This window comes from Nothoprocta perdicaria, unplaced genomic scaffold, assembly GCF_003342845.1.
Source record: "Nothoprocta perdicaria isolate Ctin4 unplaced genomic scaffold, notPer1 scaffold_101, whole genome shotgun sequence".
In the NCBI taxonomy this organism is placed as follows: Eukaryota; Metazoa; Chordata; class Aves; order Tinamiformes; family Tinamidae; genus Nothoprocta; species Nothoprocta perdicaria.
The window spans coordinates 1,281,276-1,302,123 of NW_020454106.1; the positions used below are offsets into that span (position 1 = coordinate 1,281,276).

Sequence of the window (20,848 nt, forward strand, 5' to 3'; positions counted from 1 at the left end):
CTCCTCTCCTCTCCTCTCCTCTCCTCTCCTCTCCTCTCCTCTCCCAGTAGGAACCTCTCCTTTTCTTCTTGCTGGAGGTACTCTGATGTTCTCCCCCAAAGATTATTTGGCCACATTTCTACAGCAGGTCACTTTGGCTCCTTAAAAACTGTGCTTTGGCGCAGAGACAGCAGCGAGTTTGCCCCGCACAGTTTGTGTGCTACTGTGACATACGTAGTAAATAAGCGTGAGGGTAATTATACCAASAGGAATTCTGGGAACATTGCCAGAAGGAAGGGAACAGCCAGCCCTCCGTGTATTAAAAAAAAAAAATAAAAAATAAAATAAAATCACCCCTTACCCTCCCCCTCCAACCTCGAATTAGTTATATCTCTTGAAGCCACGATGAGACTTGGAACTAAAAATACATACATACACACAAATACACACGCTCGTATATAAAAATAACTAGCGTTCAGAAAAGAAAGCATCCCAAGTYAGGTTCCTGTATCCAAAATTAAGCTCTTAAATAAATAAATTAGTCTGCTTTTCAGAAGCACAGAGCAGTGAATGGCTTTCAGTGGCATAAGAGGAAGCGTCGTGTTGCTATAGATTGAAGATCAGGCCTGAATATGGATTTGAAAGTCTAATTATAGACTCCTGTTTGCTACCAGCTTGACCGAGAACAACAAATTTCAGGTGAAATGACATTGATTTCTTTTTTTTTTTTCTCAGCGTTTGTCTACACTTAACAAGTGTTAGTAGGGGGAAAAAAAAAGTCAAGCAAATCAAATACCCCAAAGAAGATGCAGATATACTGGAATAAAACTGCTTACACCCCTGCTTGTACTTTCCCATTTGGAAATAAGTATTAATGGTGTTACACCTGGGTGAAATTTTATATTGAGTAATTAAGGGGGGGTCTTAGTAGTTGTTAAAAGCCTGCCAGGTAGAAATGCTGCTGTTTTCCCATTGCTCTAACATGTTCGCTGCTGAAATCTGCCTGCCTCACTGGCATCAAGGGGAAATGTCTTATTCCTGTCTTCCTTTTTGTTAGGTTTAGGTTTGAAGGATGCTAAAGAGAGATCAACATATTTTTGCATGGGGAAAAAATATAGATATTTCRGGCCTAATTTATGCTACCATACTGCAGAGGTCACAGTCTTGCTTGGTAAGTGGGTAGGGACAGATATCTGCTGCTGGATCTTCCAGCATGGAGCAGATTGGCCATGGTTGGGTCTTACCGTATCCAGGAAATGTCCYGGGTACAGGAACACTGGCTGGTAGAGTGGCACTTCACTGGGGGGTTTTGGGTGGTGGTTGTTTGAGGCCTGACTTAGCACTGAGACATCTGGGTTCTGCTATTGACCTGTTTTGGGGACTTGGAAGAGAGCCCTTTTTGTGCTCTGWGCCACTGTGTCCTCATCTTTGGAATGAAGATAATCATCCCTAAAAGGTTGTGGGCTCAACAGCCAAGAGACTTAGACTTAGTTGGTTTTGCTGTCACTCTGGCTGCTGTTGGAGACAGGATCCAGGGTTTACATCAGTCTAATCCATTTTCATGTTCTTTTATGCTTGTTGCCACCATGAACAAGTTGCATCTTTTCTCAGGGGCATGCTAGAAATGGACTTGTTTAAGCTGCATGGATGGTGTGAATCCCAAGAGATCAAACTAATAATAATGATAATGATGATGATAATTGCAGGACATGGTGGCCCTTCTGCTAGTTTCTCTCTCCTCATTCTTTTTAGGTGGCCCAATGGCACCAGAGACATCTGGAGTGCTCATAAAAACAAAGATGGCCTTAAAAATCACCAGCCAATGGAGGCAGCTGGGGGGRCAGTATGAAGAGCAGAGATTTGCAAGAAATGATCTATGAAAAGGGACTGAAAGAAAACAGTTTTTTTTTTCAGTTTGAAGGAAAGGAGATTGAGGAGTTACGTGATAACTATGTACAAAGAGATAAAATACTGTTGCAGAGAGGGGGAATAAATTCTTGACCCTGTCCATAGGTGAAATGATGAGAAATGACCAGCATAACCTTCAGGAAAGAAGTTTAGCCTTCATCTGGTAGGAAGGTTTGAAATGGGTTCCTGGGAAAGGGTGAGCCCGTGCAAGATGTTCAGGTCAGGCTGGGTGAACATGTCACAGGAGAAAGTTTGGGAGATGATGCTCTCTTTTGGGCTTGGACAGCTCCTCGTAGGCACACCAAGCTTTATTTTTCAGTGGTTCTGTGTCTCTGATGCTATTACATTTCTTTGCTTTCTGCTTTAACCATAACGACTGACATCCCCGAGCTCTTCCGTATATGATAAATTACACTTCTTTCTTTTCAGATGCTCACATAGAGAGGACAGGCTTTCCATGTCATTTAGGGCATTTAACAGGTCTCTCCATGGGTATTTCCACCCTGCTCAGGCTCTGCCCGATCTGTCACACCAGTATGGGTAACACCACCGTTACATGAGCATTGAGTTCTCTACATGAGTGTCGAGCCCCATCTGGTGGCTTTCTTGAGACATTTCTTGTGTCCTCTGTTCTTTYTTTTTTTTTTTTTTTTTTTTTTTGGTCATCTGTGGTTGTGAACTGAGAATGTAAAGGAAGGACGTTGTGTCTCTGGAAGGGCTACTTCTGCTTCTCTCCTTGCTCCTGGTTCCCAGGCTGCAGCTTGTGGATATGGGAGCTATCAAAGCTTAGATCCTTTCCTCTCTTGCTCCCTGAGAAGTCTTGCTTCTGGTGACATGGAGTGATGTAATCATCGGAATTGTGGTGCAAGTTAATGTTTTCCCACTCTTGCAATGCAAAATTCGTGTATTCTCAGATCCTGCAGGGGYTGATGTTAGAGCCAAAGATACCTAAGTCCATCCCAGACTCCCTTTCCCCCATACAGCCTCCTTCTCTGCATACACCTTGGGTTTTGCTGCAAGCYGGGGCCTCACACTTGGCTTTTCCCTCTCTTTGCTGCAGATATATACGAACCATGTACCTGGGGATCCAGAGTCAGAGACGGAAGGAACACCAGCGGCGTTTCTACTGGGCTATGATGTACGAATATGCAGACGTAAATATGTTGCGCCTCCTGGAAACCTTCCTGGAGAGCGCCCCTCAACTGGTGCTACAGCTCTGCATAATGATCCAAAAGAACCGTGCAGAAACATTACCATGTAAGTGGTCCCCTCGCACCTCCTTCCCCACCCTCCTGGCTTCCCCCCTCTGATCCATATGCACAGCTGCCGATGGATGTTTTGTTAAAGGTCCATACTACGCAACCTGTTGTGTAAGGGGTTCCCACTTTGGACAAATCTCATTCCAAGCTCCACACTGCAGTTACACGGTAAATTTCTGTTTGTTTTGCTGAAGAGAAACAGTCTCAATCAAAATATGGCATTCAGCTCTTCCAAACCTGGTCCAGTCTAGAGATATGCTGATATTTTCAGAAGGAGTCAGTCATTCTGTATTACTCTTGCAAGTTGCCAATATACATTTGTATGCCTGACACTGAGCAAACACAATCCTCCTCTGCCTCAGTTTCTCTCCAAACATACATGGAATGATAAAATTGGCCAGATTTGGATTTGTGTTGTGAGGTTCAATGCCTGTGCAATGCCCCAGTGGTGTAAAGTTATAATAGAAGGGACTTGGTTTTACAGATTTAAGTTATAGGATCATTTTTAAAGAGTGCCTAGGAATTAAAGCTTGTTCATTGATACTGAAATTCTCAATAAGTTTAAGAAAGAAGGAAAAGGAAGGCAGTTGGGGTCTGCATTGTGACAGAGATGTTCCAGAGCAGGTGTCATTGCTAAGACACTTTCTTAGACAAACAGAAGTTTGGAAGCCACCACAGAAATCAGTTTGCCAGTTCCATGCTGCAGTGACATTCTGGAGCATGGGCAGTGAGGCCAGCTACAAACTGCAGCCAACAGCATATGCCCATGTCCCAATCCTGCCATGAGCAACTCTACCAGACCTGTGCCCATTGACAAGCTGGTGGCCTAAGAGTCACCAGCTTGAGAAGGAATGGTCCTTTCCAAGGATCAGCAGCGCTTTCAGTTGATGAGATGCTGKTTTTTTTCAGCTCCTGTTCAATCCACACACAGTGAATAGCACTGAGGTAATATTTCCCAAAGACTGCCATGCCCAGCATATCTGAGGAGTCTTCTGGCAGTTGGTTTGGAAACAAGCAGCAACTTTGGTTTAAATTTGCTTGTTAGCCCAAGATCAGCTGTATGAGTCTCAGCCAGAGCATTAGTGAGCTTGGACCGTTGTCTCCTTCCTCCCAGTTATCCATTATGTCTGTTTCTAGACRCCTCCTTCTCCTATTTACGCAGTTCTCTTCTGAAACTTTTCATCACAAGATCTCCAGGCCTCAAAACTGCTGACACAAGGATCTCACAGCTTTTCTACAAGTTCTACTACAGTGACTCCCATTTGCCAGTACCTTTTTTATTTCCTGCTGCTTCTAATGTTTATTATTAACCCTACCAGAGGTATATAAATCATGAGTGAGGAGGCTTGCTGGAGCCTTATGCAGATTGTTGGACTCACCACATCAAAACACTGGGTGAATTCATTGGCCTCTCACTCCCTTCCTTCGTGAAGTTGAACAACATGCCCTAAGAATCCCTCTAGGCTTAAAAATCCACAAGTTCAGTTTGCCACATGCAGGCATGGCTGCCCTRATCCACTGCATCGTTTTTCCTCCTTCCTTCAGCCACGCTGCTGTTTGGTTCCTACACAGAAGTGAGCAAGCTGTGCTCTCTTCCAAGCAGCACATGTGCCTGCCTGATGCACCTGCCTCTCTGAGCCCTGGAGGGCTCTTTGCCTGGCTTGCTGCAGCAGATGAGCTCTCCAGGTCCCCAAAGCACCTTTTCCCTTCCCCGGTGGTTGTATCTCCCTCCTTCTGGCCACAGTGTCACTGTGCAAAAGGAAATTAAATGCTGAGAGGACTCATTATGAAAGGGAGCACCAAAGGTTTTGCCTTGAAGAAGGGAGAAGACAAAGGAAATGGAGAAAGATATTATTAGAAAGTGGTTGTGCTTAGAAATCAAATCGGGTTTTGTTTGGTTCCTTGTGCCTACCTAATCGTGGCTTGTTACACAGTACAAGAAGAGACTAATTCTGCCTCTAAGCAGAAACAACGTCAGCTACATCACTGGGAGATGCAGACTGGCAAACTGGCCCACAGCAGGGCTTATAAACTCAGGTATAGCTCATGCTGTCTTTTTCCATATGATTCACATAGTCCCTTACGTACTCAGTCCTAGATTAAGAATAATTTACCTGCTCTTTCCTAGATTAAGAATAATTTACCATTTTCCATGGTAATTTCTATTTTCCATCCTTCTAAGCCCCCATTTTCCCTGTTGTTAAGACCACAGTCCCAAACCTACTACTGGAAGCTAAGCTAGGGTCTTCTACAAATTGCCAGCTAATGTCTTCATGTCCTATTTAAGAATTTGTGGAAAGTGAGTAATGGCTATTAGAAAATTTTACTTTTTCCTTCTTGTTCCCATGCTAGGGTTTTCCAAAGGCAGGTAGGAATTTCTTCTGGTACCAACTTCTAGTTCTTTCAGTACCGTTCAGTACGTGCAAGTACACAAGGGAAATGGGTCTCTGCTCACCCAAGAACAGATATCTCCCTTGTGATCTGTCCATCACCAACAGCAGACATGCTAGAGTTGGAACTTCAAGTCAAGCCCCAGCCTTTGTAAAGTTTGGAATTGCTCCCTCCCTGAATTTTTGTCAAGGTCAGATTTCTTCTTTTAGAACATCACTGATACAAGGCGGACTAGATCCCGGCTTAGCTGCCATGGCCTAATGGCTCTGCAGAGCAGAAAACAGCACGCACACATGAGACAAAAAGCAGTAAGAACTCAATGTACTCAGTCAGGTGAGCAGATCTGACCTGGAAGATGCACTCAGAGGCTGCACACAGCCTGAGCTGCAATACTCCAACCTGTGGCTTCTGTGACAACTGGGGCTACGTAAGCTCTTGAATATGTGTATGTAAGGAGCTGGTGTTCCTATGTGAGCCCTTTGCAAACAATTCATCTCTTACAAGTACAACAGTCTGTCCCAAACAGAGTGTTGGAGGAAGGATGCCTCCAAACACGGATTAGTCCATGTCCAAARGTACCCAAGGAGGTGAGATGACATGCACACCCTCCATCAGTACTTTTCTCCAGGGCATTTTAGTGGACTAAACACATACTCTTTAGCTATCTAGTCCTATCCTTTGTTCATTGTGACTGTCTCTAAGGTTTTGTAGGTGACAGAAAAAAAGGGTGTCCATTTCCCCTGTATTTCTGGGTGGCCCTCGGCAGAGGATTTCTCTGACGTGACTCAGATGTAAGTCACATTCTGTCTTTAGGAGAAAACATTGCCAAAACAATAAAACCCCAGATCTTCAGTTCATAATTACTCCTAGAAGATAATCCACTTAAATTCTTAGAGAATAAACTATCCTTGACCCATCTCTCCCTGCAGAGGTGCGTGCGTCTYGCCACTGAATGGAAAGCAGTAAGTATAACCAGCTTACAGGCAATGTCCAAATACTAGATATTTAATGAAATGAGAGGGATTCTGCTTTTTCAGCATAAATCTCCTCTTAAATGGGTTTTCTTATTTTTTTGTGTGGTTACTTTAAGACTTATTAAGATTTAGCAGAACCTCTGATGTCCTTCCACTCATGTCGTGAGTGTTTGATGCAATGCTTTTGCTGGGAATTTGTCTGCCTGAGGCTGCAGTATTCAAAACAACATTTTCCCCATAAAAAGAACCGTCTATTTACCGATGCTTGAGCTGTCTTTCCCAAAACCCTGCTGTTGATCTTAAAGAGATTTTCAGCATAAGTCTTCATTATGCAAAGTCTTATAGAAATCTCTGGGATTTTCAGAGGTGCATGCACTCTCTGCAGCCTGCAATAAGTAGTCTGAAGCTGCTCAGATGTTTAAGAAAAAACAACATTAGCTTTACCCTGTCTGGGGGTCACTGTTTGAAGCAACRTGAAATAGGTTAGACGCTAAAAGGAGTTTTAGTCATCTCAACTGTGGATATGTGTTGGCAGCTGCAGAGTTATCATGAAGTTATCACATGTTGGTTGCAGACCTTGAAAATGGAGTAGCCACGTCCTGATGTCCTTCCCAAAGCAAAATTTAGCAAAATTACACTACCCCCTCAAAAAAATAAAAAAAAAAATAAAAAAAAAGATAACTTTGATCAGAAATGTCCCTCAGAGATGGTACAGAAAGAGTGAGGATGGGACCTCAAAGTGATCTCAGTAGTAGCCAGTGATAGGACAAGGGATAATGGGTATAAGCTGAAACACAGGCAGTTCCATCTCCAGGTGAGGAGGAACTTCTTCACTGTGAGGGTGACAGAGCCCTGGAACAGGCTGCCCAGGGAGGTTGTGGAGTCTCCTACTCTGGAGGTCTTCAAAACCCGCCTGGATGCTGCCCTGTGCCACATGCTSTAGGTGTGCCTGCTTGAGCAGGAAGGTTGGACTAAATGATCTCTAAAGGTCCCTTCCAACCTTAAGCATTCTGTGATTCTGTGACAAAAATAAATGCTTTTCCCCATTTTCAGCCATGTGAGGCTGAAAGAAGGTTATGGGAAGTAGTCAACATGGATGTACAAATGGGAAACCTTGCTTTACCAATCAGGAATCAGGATGGATGAGGGGAGAGAACTGGATGTTGTCAACCTTGACTTCTGCAAGGCTTTTGATGCTGACTCACTGGGCATCCTGGTGGACAAAAAGTTGACCATGAACCAACATGTAGCACTTGTAGCYAAGAAGGCCAATGGAGTGCTGGGGTGCATTAGAAAGAGCACTRCTAGCAGGTCAAGGGAGGTGATCCTGCCCCTCTACTCAGTCCTAGTAAGGCCACATCTGAAATGCTGGGTCCAGGGCTAGGCTCCCTTTGGAAGGTGGAGGCCCTTGGGAGAGCTRAGGATTGTCCCTTGTTGTTATTGCCAAGAGAAGTCATTCCCAGCTGTCTCACGATCAGCCARCTTCAAGATAAACACTTTGCACATGAATGAGGGATTTCTTGTGTGGGTGATAATGAGTTAAAGCTAATGCCAAGATAAATCTCAGTTAATTTCTCCTGATGGCAACTCTAAAGTTAACCAATAATATACAGCAGATAGTGAATATGCTATGAAGTGCATAAGAGCTGAAATGTCCTATTAGATATATTTATAGGAAAGAAAACACATTCCAAGACACCAGGACTTGCTGAGAAATGGTTTAAGATCTGAAAACAATGCCCTATCTGAAGGAYAACAAATGAATGGGTTGATTCTTAATCATTCCCTGTTTCCACTCAGACCCCAAGGATCAAATGGTGGCCTTAGCTGTGGTGGCCAACTTAAAAAGTTGCCTTCAGCCTTTGATTGCCCAAGGGTGTGATTACTAAATGTGACCAGCACTGGCCTGTATTTAATTTAGCACAGCAAAACTTTTGTTCCTCCCCTGAAGATGGGGAAGAGGATAAATAGATCTGAAAACATATCCTGCAGATAGCATTGCTAACCTTGAATGGACAATAGATGTTTGCACAGGATCCTTCATGCTGGGCTGAGCGACTATGTCCATTACAGAGCACAGCCAAAACTCACTTCTGTGGTTCACATTAGCACCATTGTACATCATTAGCGTGGACRTGATGCCCTCTTGGCTTGGACCAACAAACCACAAGATCATACCCAGGAAGCAATTGGGATGTGCTCACAAGATGGCAAGAGCTAGAGCCAGTGTGTTCCAGTTAGATGCAGAATTGGAGAAAAATTCCAGCAAATATTTGTTTCTTAGGAGCCATAGAGGAGTAAAGATGAGAGAAGCCATCTCCAAAGGAAAACCATGTGCAGGGAATGTGCTTGCTGTGGGGTCTTGCAGCCAGTTTTGCCACAGGTGGTTTTCAGTTTGGAATTCCTGAATATCCACGTTCAAGCAGAATGAATCCAAAAACCCAAATGAAAATCTCTGAGACCTCACTCTGCAAAATTTATGTCCTATAATCACTATAAATAAGCCTTTCAACATGTGCATTAGATTACAAATACCTTGCTACTCAAGAAAACAGCATGTCATCTACACTTTCTGTTTTGAACAGGTGAGACATTGAATCAGGTGTAAGCAGAGTCCCTTTTCTCAGGAAGCAGAAAGCTGTATCCCTTCTCTGGCCAGGGTATTTTTTTCTGACATCCAGCAAGATAATAGCAATGTGTACTTTTAAGTCTTGGCATGGAGTCATAGGTAACAGTAGGGATGGTAAGGAGGTCTCTCAGGGTCAGACTCCGGTGTTTGGCTTGGGCTGGATGGAGAAAATAAGGTCCTACAACTTTGTTGGTGGGATTGGAGGCATATTCTCTCTCTCTCTCCTTCATGAGAGGAATTGAGTAAAAGAAAAGAGATGTCCRTCACCCAGTTACTGTCCCTGTCACAGGAGAAGGGTGAGCAGAAAAGCAGTTGCTCATTCCAGGGTGGGCAGAAGAGAAGGACTGCACCAGTTGTGAAAGGCCATGGTATATGGGGAGAAATCGAGGTAATCCACATTGAAAGTTTGCCCTGATTCAACCCCTCTCTCCCTTTAAACTCTTCCCCAAGCCAAAGAGACACCTCCCCAGCACACAGATAGCTCCAGACATAGAAGCGGGTCCCCTGGGAGGCCGCTCATATGACTCAGGTGCTTTGCCAGACCAGGGCATATGGCTGTGTTCCTGCCTTCCCCTCCTTCTCACCAAAGCCAGATGACATAGAGCTTATTTGATGCCCTGCTGGAAATGAGTCGCTGGGCTCGGGCCAATTCCCAGCAGCAGTAAAAAGCCATCTCCAGAGCTGGCAGTGGGCACAGCGTGGGGAACTCATACCCTATCACCAGCCATATTGTCCCAGCACYATGGGGAAGGACTGGATCCTGCAGCCCTTTGAAGCCCCTAACTGCTTTTCTTGTTATTRTATTTTCCCCCAAAGGAATTTGGAGCAAGCCCAGAGAGGGACGTCATCCTTCTCTCTCTGCCCATCCCCACCTGCAGCTTCTCTATCCACCACTTTCCCGTAGCTCCTGTTCTGTTATTTTTTTTTTTGGAGCACCAATTCAAACCCTTCTGTCCCCGTATCACGTGCCACCGTTGCACATCTTGCATGGCACAGCCGATAAACATGAGTCACCATTCACGGGACAGCACTGGCAGGTGGCCAGTGCTGCCAGTTTTAGGCTTTGTAGAGGGTGGTGATCATGAGGAGAGATGTTTCCTCCTCAGAGCACCACATAAGCACTAGCTCATCCTAGGAGCCACAGGCCAACTGGGAAAATGATGCATGGAGTTTTGAGCAACCTAAAGGTAATTTTACAGGTAATTCAGGTAATTTTAYATTGTTTTTCCTCAGTGCCAGGTTCATGATTATACTCTCAGAGAAGATGGCTGGAAGCTGCTATGCAACTATCTGGTGAAATATATGGAAATTCATCTCTTTTGGTCCTCAGGTTGTTCTAGTGAGCAGCTATGGGTTTCACTTCAGGCATCCTCGAGAACCTGTTCCTTAGCATAAGCAGAGAACAGATATCAATCAAGATCTGCACAAACCTAGCGAAGATGCAGGGAGGGCACTGGGCAGGGAATATGTTCACATTTCTACTTGATACTGTTGGAAGAACAAGAAATTTAGTTTGAGACTATTTGTCCAGGAACTAACCAGATCAAAATCACTGGAATAGTGAAGGAAACAACATTTTTAGCTCTGGAAACTCTCAGTTGTTTTATTGGATTAGCTCAGGGTCACAGTTCCGAATCTGTGAGTGGAGCAGATGTATTGAGCTAGTGGAAATGACTTCCCGAAATGACTTTTGTCCTGAATGGCATTTCACCTACCTTGTGTCCTCAGTGCCCATGGTGCGTTCACGTCCTTGCAAGGATGCTCACTGAAGGGGAGATATTGCTGGAGATGTTGCTCRAGATATTGCCAGGACATCATGATGGAGCATTTTGAGTGAATTCCCTTGGATCTCCCAAGGAGCTTCAAATCCTTTCCATGACTGTTCACTTCAGGGATTCAGTATATTTTTTTTCAGTGTGACTTAGATAGTGGTTGAAGATATAAAAATYAACAGGAATTTAACTAAAGACTTTATAATTACAGTGATGACTTTGCAGAGGGTATTTCACTCTGCGTACAGTTGCAGCTCAAACAGCCTTTGACAAAAATACACATGTATAAGAGTATATTTCCAAACAACCTTATCTATACTCTGGAAATCACGGTTACTTCTTTCCCAGAAGATTTCTGCTGGAGAACTAGCCCAGGTGATTGATGCCTGGATAAATTTAGAGCGGGGTTTAGATTGCATCATTGCTCTTTCTTGCATGTGTGGTGTTACAGCAAGACACTCATGCAGTTGTTGGGGCTGAGTTGCTGTATGAAYCATGCTGCAGCTCTGTTCATATGAGATTTAGTATGTCTTTTGGAGGATTCCTTAGAGGAGAATGCCCAAGGATCTTGTGGGAAAATCCTGCAGAGATATTGGCACTTGTATAAGACAGGTTGAGTCCTCACTGCTGGGGGAATTATCAGATTACATGGATGCAGTAGCCCAGTTTAAGTGACAGCAACAGCTATTCTAGCTGGAAACACCATCAACTGTAGCCAGATTCCAATAGTGATGTCTGGACCCCATCAGTAAGATAAATGGACTTTCTGGTTTAGTGGTTAACATCCCTGAAACAGCATCAGCTGCAAAGTGAGGCAGTTTGCTTTTGGGGATGGGAGAAAGCAGGACAGTGATGTCTTTTCTTACCCTAACGTTTAGGCAAATTTAAAAATGGAAGTTATTGAAGAGGCATAGCTTAAGTGCTATGTCAAAGAGGCATCAAAAGACATGATTTAGTCTTATTGCAAAGTCYTCACACTCCTCTACTACCTGCCTGCCTCCAACTTCTGTGGGGCTGAGACTATTCATCAAATTTTACCCCTGTTTTCCAGATAGTCTTAGTGTGATTTTGTAGTTAATATTCTTTAATTCCACCATTAGACTCCAGATGAAGATCAGGGAGGCTGGACGCACTTTCAGAACAGGGCTTTCCTCCATAAGGCAGGGCTTTGCACTCCAGTTACAGCTATAGAGTCATGCTGGCATTTCCTCGGAGGTGGCTTTGAGAGCATAGCTGAGACTGGATTTATAGAAGGAATAAGCTATACTACCAAAATACCCTTTTTCTCCTGGCATGAGGCCACCCACACATCTGCATTAGGCCTTTCCTAAGCTCTAGCTGTCATGCTGGGCTAATTTATCATGAGAAGACCAGCCTGGAAAATCTGGTAACACAAAAATGTCCAGCTCCAAGATTTGAACACTGTCTTTCATGTCATTTTTAAGGCAAAGAAGATTATGTGAGCAGTGCTCACGGTAGCCAGAGGACTTATGCACAGCCTACATCAGTACCAGTGGTTTGAGCAGTACTTGAGTCCAAGCACTAGAACTTAGTGACTCTGTTAACCTGGTTCCTGGTGCAGTGGGGGCCAGATGCTCCTTTCCCAAAACTTTCACAGGAATGGGAAAATGAGTTAGAATTCACCAGGGACCAGGGTCTGAGCAGGGTCTGAGGTCACAGAGGAGATGAGTAAGAGGAGACCTGAGAGAGGTATGTGAGATAATGAGAGAACAGATCTACCAATCACCTCTACTAGCAGTAGAAGAAAAGGGCATTTAGGCCAACTGAAAGGCAACAGGGTCAAGGAGGAGAAAAGTAGATCCTCTTGAAACACAGGGCATAGTCCACTTGTGAATCTGAGCTCTGCAAGGCAGTGCTAAGGCAAGGACTGAGGGGGAACTGAAAAAGGATCTGAAATTTCTGGGCTCAGCAAGGACATCTACAGTTGTCTTAATTGCATGAAAGGAGAAGGTTTTGGAAACAGTCATATTTCAGGACTTGAGCTAGCCTTTAGATGGCTTAACTTGGAGGGCAGCTCCTTCTGAAACTGCCTTTCTATGGACTTCTGCAGTCTCACAGTAAAAGGCTCATGGATAACTTGAATGCTCCTCTAAACTAATATGGAAGAGCTATTTGTATGCCGGGTAGGATGTAAACTCTTCTGTATAGAAACACAAAGAACCCTTCCTTCCATATCAGGAAATCACAATGGGATTCTCTTGTCGAAGAACCTCGTCTTGGTGCCCAGAACAAGTCGGAAATTGCTCCCTCAGATGAATTAGTTGCCTTAGCTTCCTATCTTTCTAAAACAGTGACCAGTGGCTTTCTGCAGACAGGTCCTGTGGGTGTCAGAGCCTGAGGAGAACAAGCCCATCGTGGCTTCTCAGGGCAGGAAGGGACAGTCCTGCTCCAGGGCAGACACTGAGGATTTGAAACTCACCTCCTTCCCAAATTGCAACAAAACCATGTTTTCTTCATGAAAGCAGATTTAAGGACAGGACATTGGTGCAGCCAGCAGACATCCTAGGTTCAAGTCACATCTCTTCCCAATGTCAAGGTCTGATTTTTCATCCCTGGTCACTTGCCACTGAATAGATTATAGATGTAAACTGGCACTCATATCTAAAAGCAGATGACCATGTAGACCAACACTCCCATGATAGATGAGACCAGTTTATCTCTAGGAAGTGCTTCAAATCCTCATTTTTTTCCCAGACATTCCTAGGAGGCAAACAGATCCCTTAGCTGCCTTAGGCACCAAGGACTGGGTTCACTCATCACATTAATCAGCTCTCATCCTAGGCAGCTTAACCTTAATCAAAAATTGTCTAACAGAAGTTGACTATCTTTGTAGTCACTGGGTAGAGGCAGACCCTCCACAAAGGTGATGTGACTCATTTTTTGGTGTCTGAGATGTTTGCGATGAGTCAGCCCCAGAGGAGATGTCTGTTTTTCTCAGCTGACCCTATTCTTTCCATGAAAAGCAGCTAAGGAAACACAGAAGTTTGGAAAAAAAAAAGTCATGAGTATTTCACTTTTTGGCTTTGGTTTCACAGAGCAGCCACAAAGCACCAACAGCATTTGAGGTGGCTGTAGGAATAGGTGGCACTTTGGTGTGGCTGGACCTCTCCTTGGTCAAACTTCGGTAATGCTCAGTATAGGTGGAAGAGCACTCATGTACCATAAGGGTCTCAGGTGACACTGGGGAAGCCGGTTAGGGAAATGTTTGGAAGTTCTTGGGAGAAAATCAATGTCTAAAAGACTCTTAATCTTTTATTTGCTGTGAATGATCTGTATTCTTCAAAATTACATGTTCACAGTTAAAAACAAAGAGGAAGAATGAAAGTAAGAAGAAATATGTTCCCTCCCTTGGAAAGAAAGGAGATCAAACTCGAACAGGAACAAATGAAAAATAGTCTGGAGTCTGATTCTGACCCCTTTTACCCTGGCACAAATAAAGAATAATAGATTAAAAAGTAAGGAGGAAGTGACTTTCAGACAGTGTTCTTCCAAGAGCAGAATTTGGCTCATTTTCTTTTTTATGGTTATGTTTTCACTCTGTGTGCCTGAGGATGAAAACGTAGATTCACTGAGAGCTTTAGGGAGTGAACGTGCCACCTAAAGGGAAAAACACGATAACAGGGATCACTGCACAGAGGTCTGAGCAGCCTGCAAGTGATGAGCAGTGATGGAGACCCTGCCTGTTGCATTAAGCAAGTGCTTCCACCACAGAGTGCTTGATGGAAGGCTACATATCACACTGAGTATTCTCTGTGGTGTCCAGCTTGCTCAAGAGAGATCTTGGGATCTTCCCATGTTTTTTTAGAATAGTCTTCAGGAGAATTAAAGTCCAGAAGGAAATAGGGCACCATTTGTAGCTTTAAAGGGGCAGGCATGCAGTAAATGCTTAGGGATTATGTTATGGTTAGCACATTCAAATTATTTGCCTCAAATAACCCAGGAGCTGGGTTCCTTAGGAAAACTTTGTCCATAGTGCTAATGGTAGACCTCTTTGGTAGACCAACACTGAGGACAAAGTGGATATACTGTTTAATTTAAATCTTGTTTTTTGTGTGTATGTGATTTGTCTGCAGATTTTATTAAACTAGCTGTAAAACCGTGCATAATTGCACAGTGTAAGCAAACTGGATAGAGTAGAATAGYTTTCCATGTGCTGTTTTTATTCCTGCACATCTATAGGCTCTAAAAACAACATCAGCAATTTAAGGGTAGTCATTAGTCTTTCTTGTGGATTTTTCAGAGAGCTTCATTACATTCCTGGGATAATCATTTCTTTTCCAGACCRTCAGTATGATCCAGAGAAGAAAATCACACTTTCCTTCCTTCGTGCTCAGAGTGGTCCATGGGCCTCTCCTCTGAACTCAGATTGCTACCTACATTATGTATACTCTGGTTCAACCATATTTTCCTAAACTCAAGCAATGTATCTTGTTTCCTTTCCTTGGTCCAACCCATTTTCTGAAAAAAAAATAGCTTTTTATTTCTTACCATCTTCTTGTGTCTCTTCACTGTTTGCTGTTCCTTAATCTCCATGCCAGTTGTGTTTACCAGGGYGGGCTACTTGTTAGGTCTCCCTGAGAAAAGAAGAATTACGAAGCCAGAGGTCAGCATTGCCTGCTCTGAGACAGTTCAGGATGATGGGTGAGATTAAATGATGAAATTGTGTCCATGTGATGTGGGTGTCCTTGAGTTTGATGGAGTGACAATACAGCCACGGAAGCCTAGAGAATGACTCAGTTGACCCTGAAGTAGACACCTCTCTGCATGAAGTGTTGCCTTTACTGGCTATATTGCCAAATTGCCTAAGGAGACAAYTAGGTTGACTTCGGTCTCAGACTTACATAAATTCCCACCTGTGGTGATTGTTTTAAGGCTTAATTCTCCACTAAGTAGAAAAGGAAACATCCCTCACCCATAAACACTAAAAGACACCCATAGGCACCCACCTCTGGACTTGTCAACGTGGCTGTCTGCATTAGAATGAAATCCTGCTTGAATTTTCTTGACTGGTAGCACTCTGATGTGAAGGAGGGCTATTCCCTGCTTTATCATCAATGGCATATGAGACTTTGGTTAAGTCTTTTTAATCGTAATTCCTTGCCTGTCAAATGGGGGTAATATYTAGCTGTGCTTCACCATGGTGAGTGTCTGTGATGTCTCCCTAATGGGAGCTGGGAGAATAATTCAAGACCTATGGGCTTTAACCCTCAGTGGTGCTGTTTACAACCTGTTAGATGACCCTGTAGGGCTTCCTGTCCCCACCAAAGCAGCGACCTGGGTAGCTTGAGAGTGCCTGCATAGGCACAGCAGCACGTGGTGRGTATTTTCTACTCACAAGACTAGGCATGGAGAGGGAGGAAAAGGAGTGGGTTTTCTGGAATGACTTCATTTTTAGACAACTTGAACTCATGTTTGCTAAAATAAACATTGGAAGAGAGCTAAAACCCGCTCACGCTAGATGAAGCTGCATCAGTCACCACGTGCAGAAATAAAAATAAAAACAAACACTTACCACATGATCTAACTTACTAGCACTTTTTGTTCTAGTTATAATAAGAGAAAGCTCTATAGCTGTTTAGAAATAAGTTTTGTGAGGAACTGGAAAAGAAGGGAACAATTCATCACATGGTTTGTGAGAGTTATGCACTATGTGAAGGACATAGGCTGGAAGCAACAGGACAAAGTGGGAGTGGAGAAAGTAATGGTCATGATGACAAGGGCTGAGTTATGTATGGAAATGCAAAATAGCCAAGGAATCATTTCTATGACAGAACAGCAAATATTGCTGCAGAAATCCTTCATATTCCTCGGTGGTAGCTGTTGATATGAACCTACTGGTTGCTTCCCTCTGGACAGCAAGGTTCAGATCCTACTTGTCACAAACACACCAAGAGTCACTTTGGGCCCCAGCTCATGAGTTGTTAAACAGTGGTAGGGATATGTCAAAGTGTCTAGAAATATTTCATTTCCCTCCTTGGATCTTAAAGCAAATGAGGAGGCAAGAAACTGTTTTGAAAGGTAGGACTCATCCCGCCTGACTGCTGGTGTTGACAAGTCCCCTCGCTCCCCTGTCAAAGGATAGAGACCATCATTTCGAGAGCATGAGTCACCACCCTGTCCCACACACGGATCTTAGGACAGGATGAATCACTTTCTGGAGGTGTCTGCTGCTCTCTGTCAGCTCAAGGAGATGTTCAGATGACTAGCAGGAGGCATGGTGCACACAATGTGAGTGACTCAAAGTATGAACTGTCAGCCARCCTATGCAAAGATTGTGATTAGTGCAGGTTTCCTCATTGAAAAAGTTGGAAGTGGGAGAAAGCTCTATGTGTACACTGGGCTTCTGAATCTGGTATATGTTATTCCTCTTTCTGTACTGCAATAAGTGAACCCAACAGAAACAGTTTTAAACCAGTGTGACACATCTGTCTCTTGTGGGCTGGTRCRGTAGATACAGGTACATCTAATGCCRTACAAATTTGTAGGATAACAACACTAAAATAAGCCAATGTGTGACTTTTTTTTCTTCCCTTAAGCATGTAAGGTTTTAAAACTGTATAGCTAGAAGATGTTGTAGCAAGCAGAATACTTAGACRTATAGCAGCACTTATTGCCCCATCTTAAAAAACTCTTAAACCAAAAATATAACACATCTTTAGGTTAAAACCAAATCCAATCTACATCTCTTTCAGGTAGTGTTTTGCACTTTCAGAAACTTCCATCCATTACAGAGGTCCCAACGTCCTGTATATAGATCTGAAGGAGAAGCAGGAAAAGCCTGTCCGATTTTCCACATCCACCGTATGTTTTCCCTTGGCCTAAAGTAAAGTCAACACTAGCCATTAGCTTAATCCCAGTGAAAGAAAMTACTGTGAAGAAAGAGACTGCTGCTGAAACATCATCCCTTCTGCTGTCCCAGGGAGAAGAGAGAATTCAAACTTCCCAAATATTGTTCTTTTAACYTTAACCACATGCAGTGCAATTTTCTAGTCTGCTACACATTAGAGTATGGGAAATATTATTATTGTTTGCTTGAAATCACTAGAGTTTTTTTCTTTAGGTTTATAGGTGATGCTCCCTGCCCCATCAAACTATGACTATCAAGGCTATTAGTCTAGACTATCACTTGCTATTTCACCTCGCAAAGCAATAGCCCACAGAAGAGCAGTGGCTTCAGAGATACAAGATGCTAATGGCCTTTTTTTTTTTTTTTTTTTTTTTTTTTTACAGGGATCTGTCAGTTGTTTTTTATTATATTGCTTTGGGCAATGGGTTGTTCAGTTCAGAATTCCTAAAAGATTATCGCGCTCTCAGCATGTGACAGTGCACTATTTTATCCATTAAAGGAAATAAAAAGTGTAAGTGTTGGTCATAGCAGGGGGATATGATCCAATTGCTTGGATGTACCATGAGGTGCCTTCCCCATGCCTGGCTGCAGCAAGGACTGGCGGCTCTTCCATGAGCAGAACAAGCTGGGAATCAAGGGTGACCTCAGTGTGGGCAGGACCCTCACCGACTGGAGCTGTCGATGGGGTCTGAACACCCAGGGCAAACGGGACACTGGTAACAGGGTCTATCAAAAGCCCCAGGCAGAATGAGAGAATGAGTGAGATCATGGGGACCTCCAGGAGGTCCAGGCTMAAGCAGAAGAGGATCACGCTGAAGGCAAGGCCACAACACGTGTCCATCCAAGAATCAAGGCTGGGGAGACAGATATAACATGGATCCAAGTCTATCAGGAGACCAGGTTGGCAGGCAGGGAACACTTCCCTTATCTGTGACAAAACACAAGGATGTCCTTCAAGCTGCAGTGCAATCACAGCGTAGTAGACAGCACTGAGATAAGTTTGCAAGAACGGGATTTGCTGTGTTTGAGAAGGAGCGAGCCAGAGAGCTTCCATGGCTGTGCGAAGGGGCATTGAGCCTAAGGGTTTGGGAAGGAGCTGTCATTGGAGCGATCAGGTTCTGTGTTCTGGAACAATTTGGGCATGCTAGTGAGTCTTGCTGTTCCCTGCATTTATATATGTCCAACTCAATATTTATTTCACAAGAGTAAATGCAAACAGGGAATCCTGTTCTTTGACCAACACAGCATTGAGTTGAAGTCAGTGTGATCATAGCTTGTATGAAKGTATTTTAAATTTAGAAAGACCCATGAAGTGACAAGGAGTTTTGTTGTCCTGCCCTTGGATTGTTGCACTGTGAGATGGCTGTAGCCTTTCTACAGATAGTGCTCTTCATCCTTGGGCTGCAACGTTTAGGTGGGATCTGGTTTTCAAGGTCTGATATGTGGATGTAGTCGGGATGAGGAAAGAGGCTGCTTCTGACTTGAAAGAAGCAGAGAGTTGGACTGAGGTGGTAGAGCCAGGTCTTTGAGAACATAATATACCAAATGCAGTCTGTATCAGCCATCTCCTTAGTGAAGAATCCTTTGGAGATCCTACACTGATATTTCTGTATTTATCACTTTCGCACAGTAAAGAGAACCTGACGTGAGCTGAAACTTTTGGCTACTGAGACTGCCCCAGATGCAATAATTTAGTGAGCAGATGATGTTTTCACCGAATCCTCCTGTCTAACTCAGTGGATCTGTGTGTCTTCCGGCAGGTGTGTCCTCTGTGGCCTCCCTGATGTCCCTGGCTTGGGTGCTAGCCTCCTATCACAAGCTTCTTCGGGACTCTAGGGACGACAAGAAGAGTATGAGCTACAGAGGGGCCCTCATCCATCTCTTCTGGCGCCTCTTCACCATCTCATCCCGAGTTATTTCTTTTGCTCTCTTTGCTTCCATCTTCCAGCTCTACTTTGGGATCTTTGTAGTGGTCCATTGGTGTGCCATGGCTTTCTGGATCATCCATGGTGGGACAGATTTCTGCATGTCTAAGTGGGAGGAGATCCTCTTCAACATGGTGGTAGGGATTGTGTACATTTTCTGCTGGTTTAATGTCAAGGAAGGGCGGACTCGATACAGAATGTTTGCCTATTACACTATAGTCCTGACGGAGAACGCTGCCTTGACGCTCCTTTGGTATTTTTACAGAGATCCTGACACTACTGACTCATATGCCGTGCCAGCACTGTGTTGTGTCTTTCTTAGCTTTGCTGCTGGGATAGCTTTGATGCTGTTATATTATGGTGTGCTGCATCCCATGGGGCCAAGAGCTAAGATCCTGGTCAGCTCCTGTTGCGCCGAGCTGCTCTGGGGCATTCCTTTGCCCCCCGATGTTGAGCCCATGGCACCCCAAACCCCTGGGTACCGGGGGGCCCAGGCTACGCCCACCAGAGCGGTCACGGAGCAACAGGAGGAACTCACGGCTGACACTTGCTTGCCCGTTTTCCAGGTGAGAGCAATGGTGCCATCTACTCCATCTGGGCGACCCTACCCCCCCGAGGGGCCTCTCATTAAGATTGACATCCCACGGAAAAGATACCCAGCCTGGGATGCTCATTTTGTAGACAGGAGGCTAAGAAGAACTATCAACATCCTCCAGTATGTCACCCCCACAGCCGTAGGTATTAGGTATAGAGATGGACCTCTCTTATATGAGTTGCTACAATACGAATCTTCACTTTAAGCTCCTTAAAGCAAAAGTAAAAAACAAAAAAAAAAAAAAAAAGAGGGGACCTTATTTTTGTTTACGGTAAACACAAATCAAGAAACAAACACAAACCTTCAGATAAGCTTTCTTTCTGGTTGCTGTATGTATAAAAAAAAAAGATATTCTCTATGTTTTGTAAGTAAAAACAAAAAGAAAAACTTTTCTTTTGTTTTTTACACGCAAGAAACAGTATTTCAACGTCCACACCTAGGATTCACAGGTGGAGAAGGAGGCATCTCCACATCAGTTTTATACCGTACACCAAGTGTAGAATATTATTTATGGGATTGGTGCTGATTGAAAAATAAAAAAAAAAAAA

The 20,848-nt window shown here is 43.9% G+C and overlaps 1 protein-coding gene across 1 annotated transcript in view; it reads left to right on the forward strand.

Moving 5' to 3' along the window:
- Positions 1-20,513, forward strand: part of XKR6 (XK related 6) — a 193,944-nt gene extending 173,431 nt beyond the window's left edge. Inside the window, exons 4-5 of the mRNA XM_026040986.1 lie at positions 2,948-3,144; positions 19,541-20,513. Of these exons, the coding sequence (XP_025896771.1) occupies positions 2,948-3,144; positions 19,541-20,505 (1,162 nt within the window). The 3' untranslated portion in view covers positions 20,506-20,513. The remainder of the gene's footprint in view (positions 1-2,947; positions 3,145-19,540) is intronic.
- The last annotated feature ends 335 nt before the right edge of the window (positions 20,514-20,848 follow it).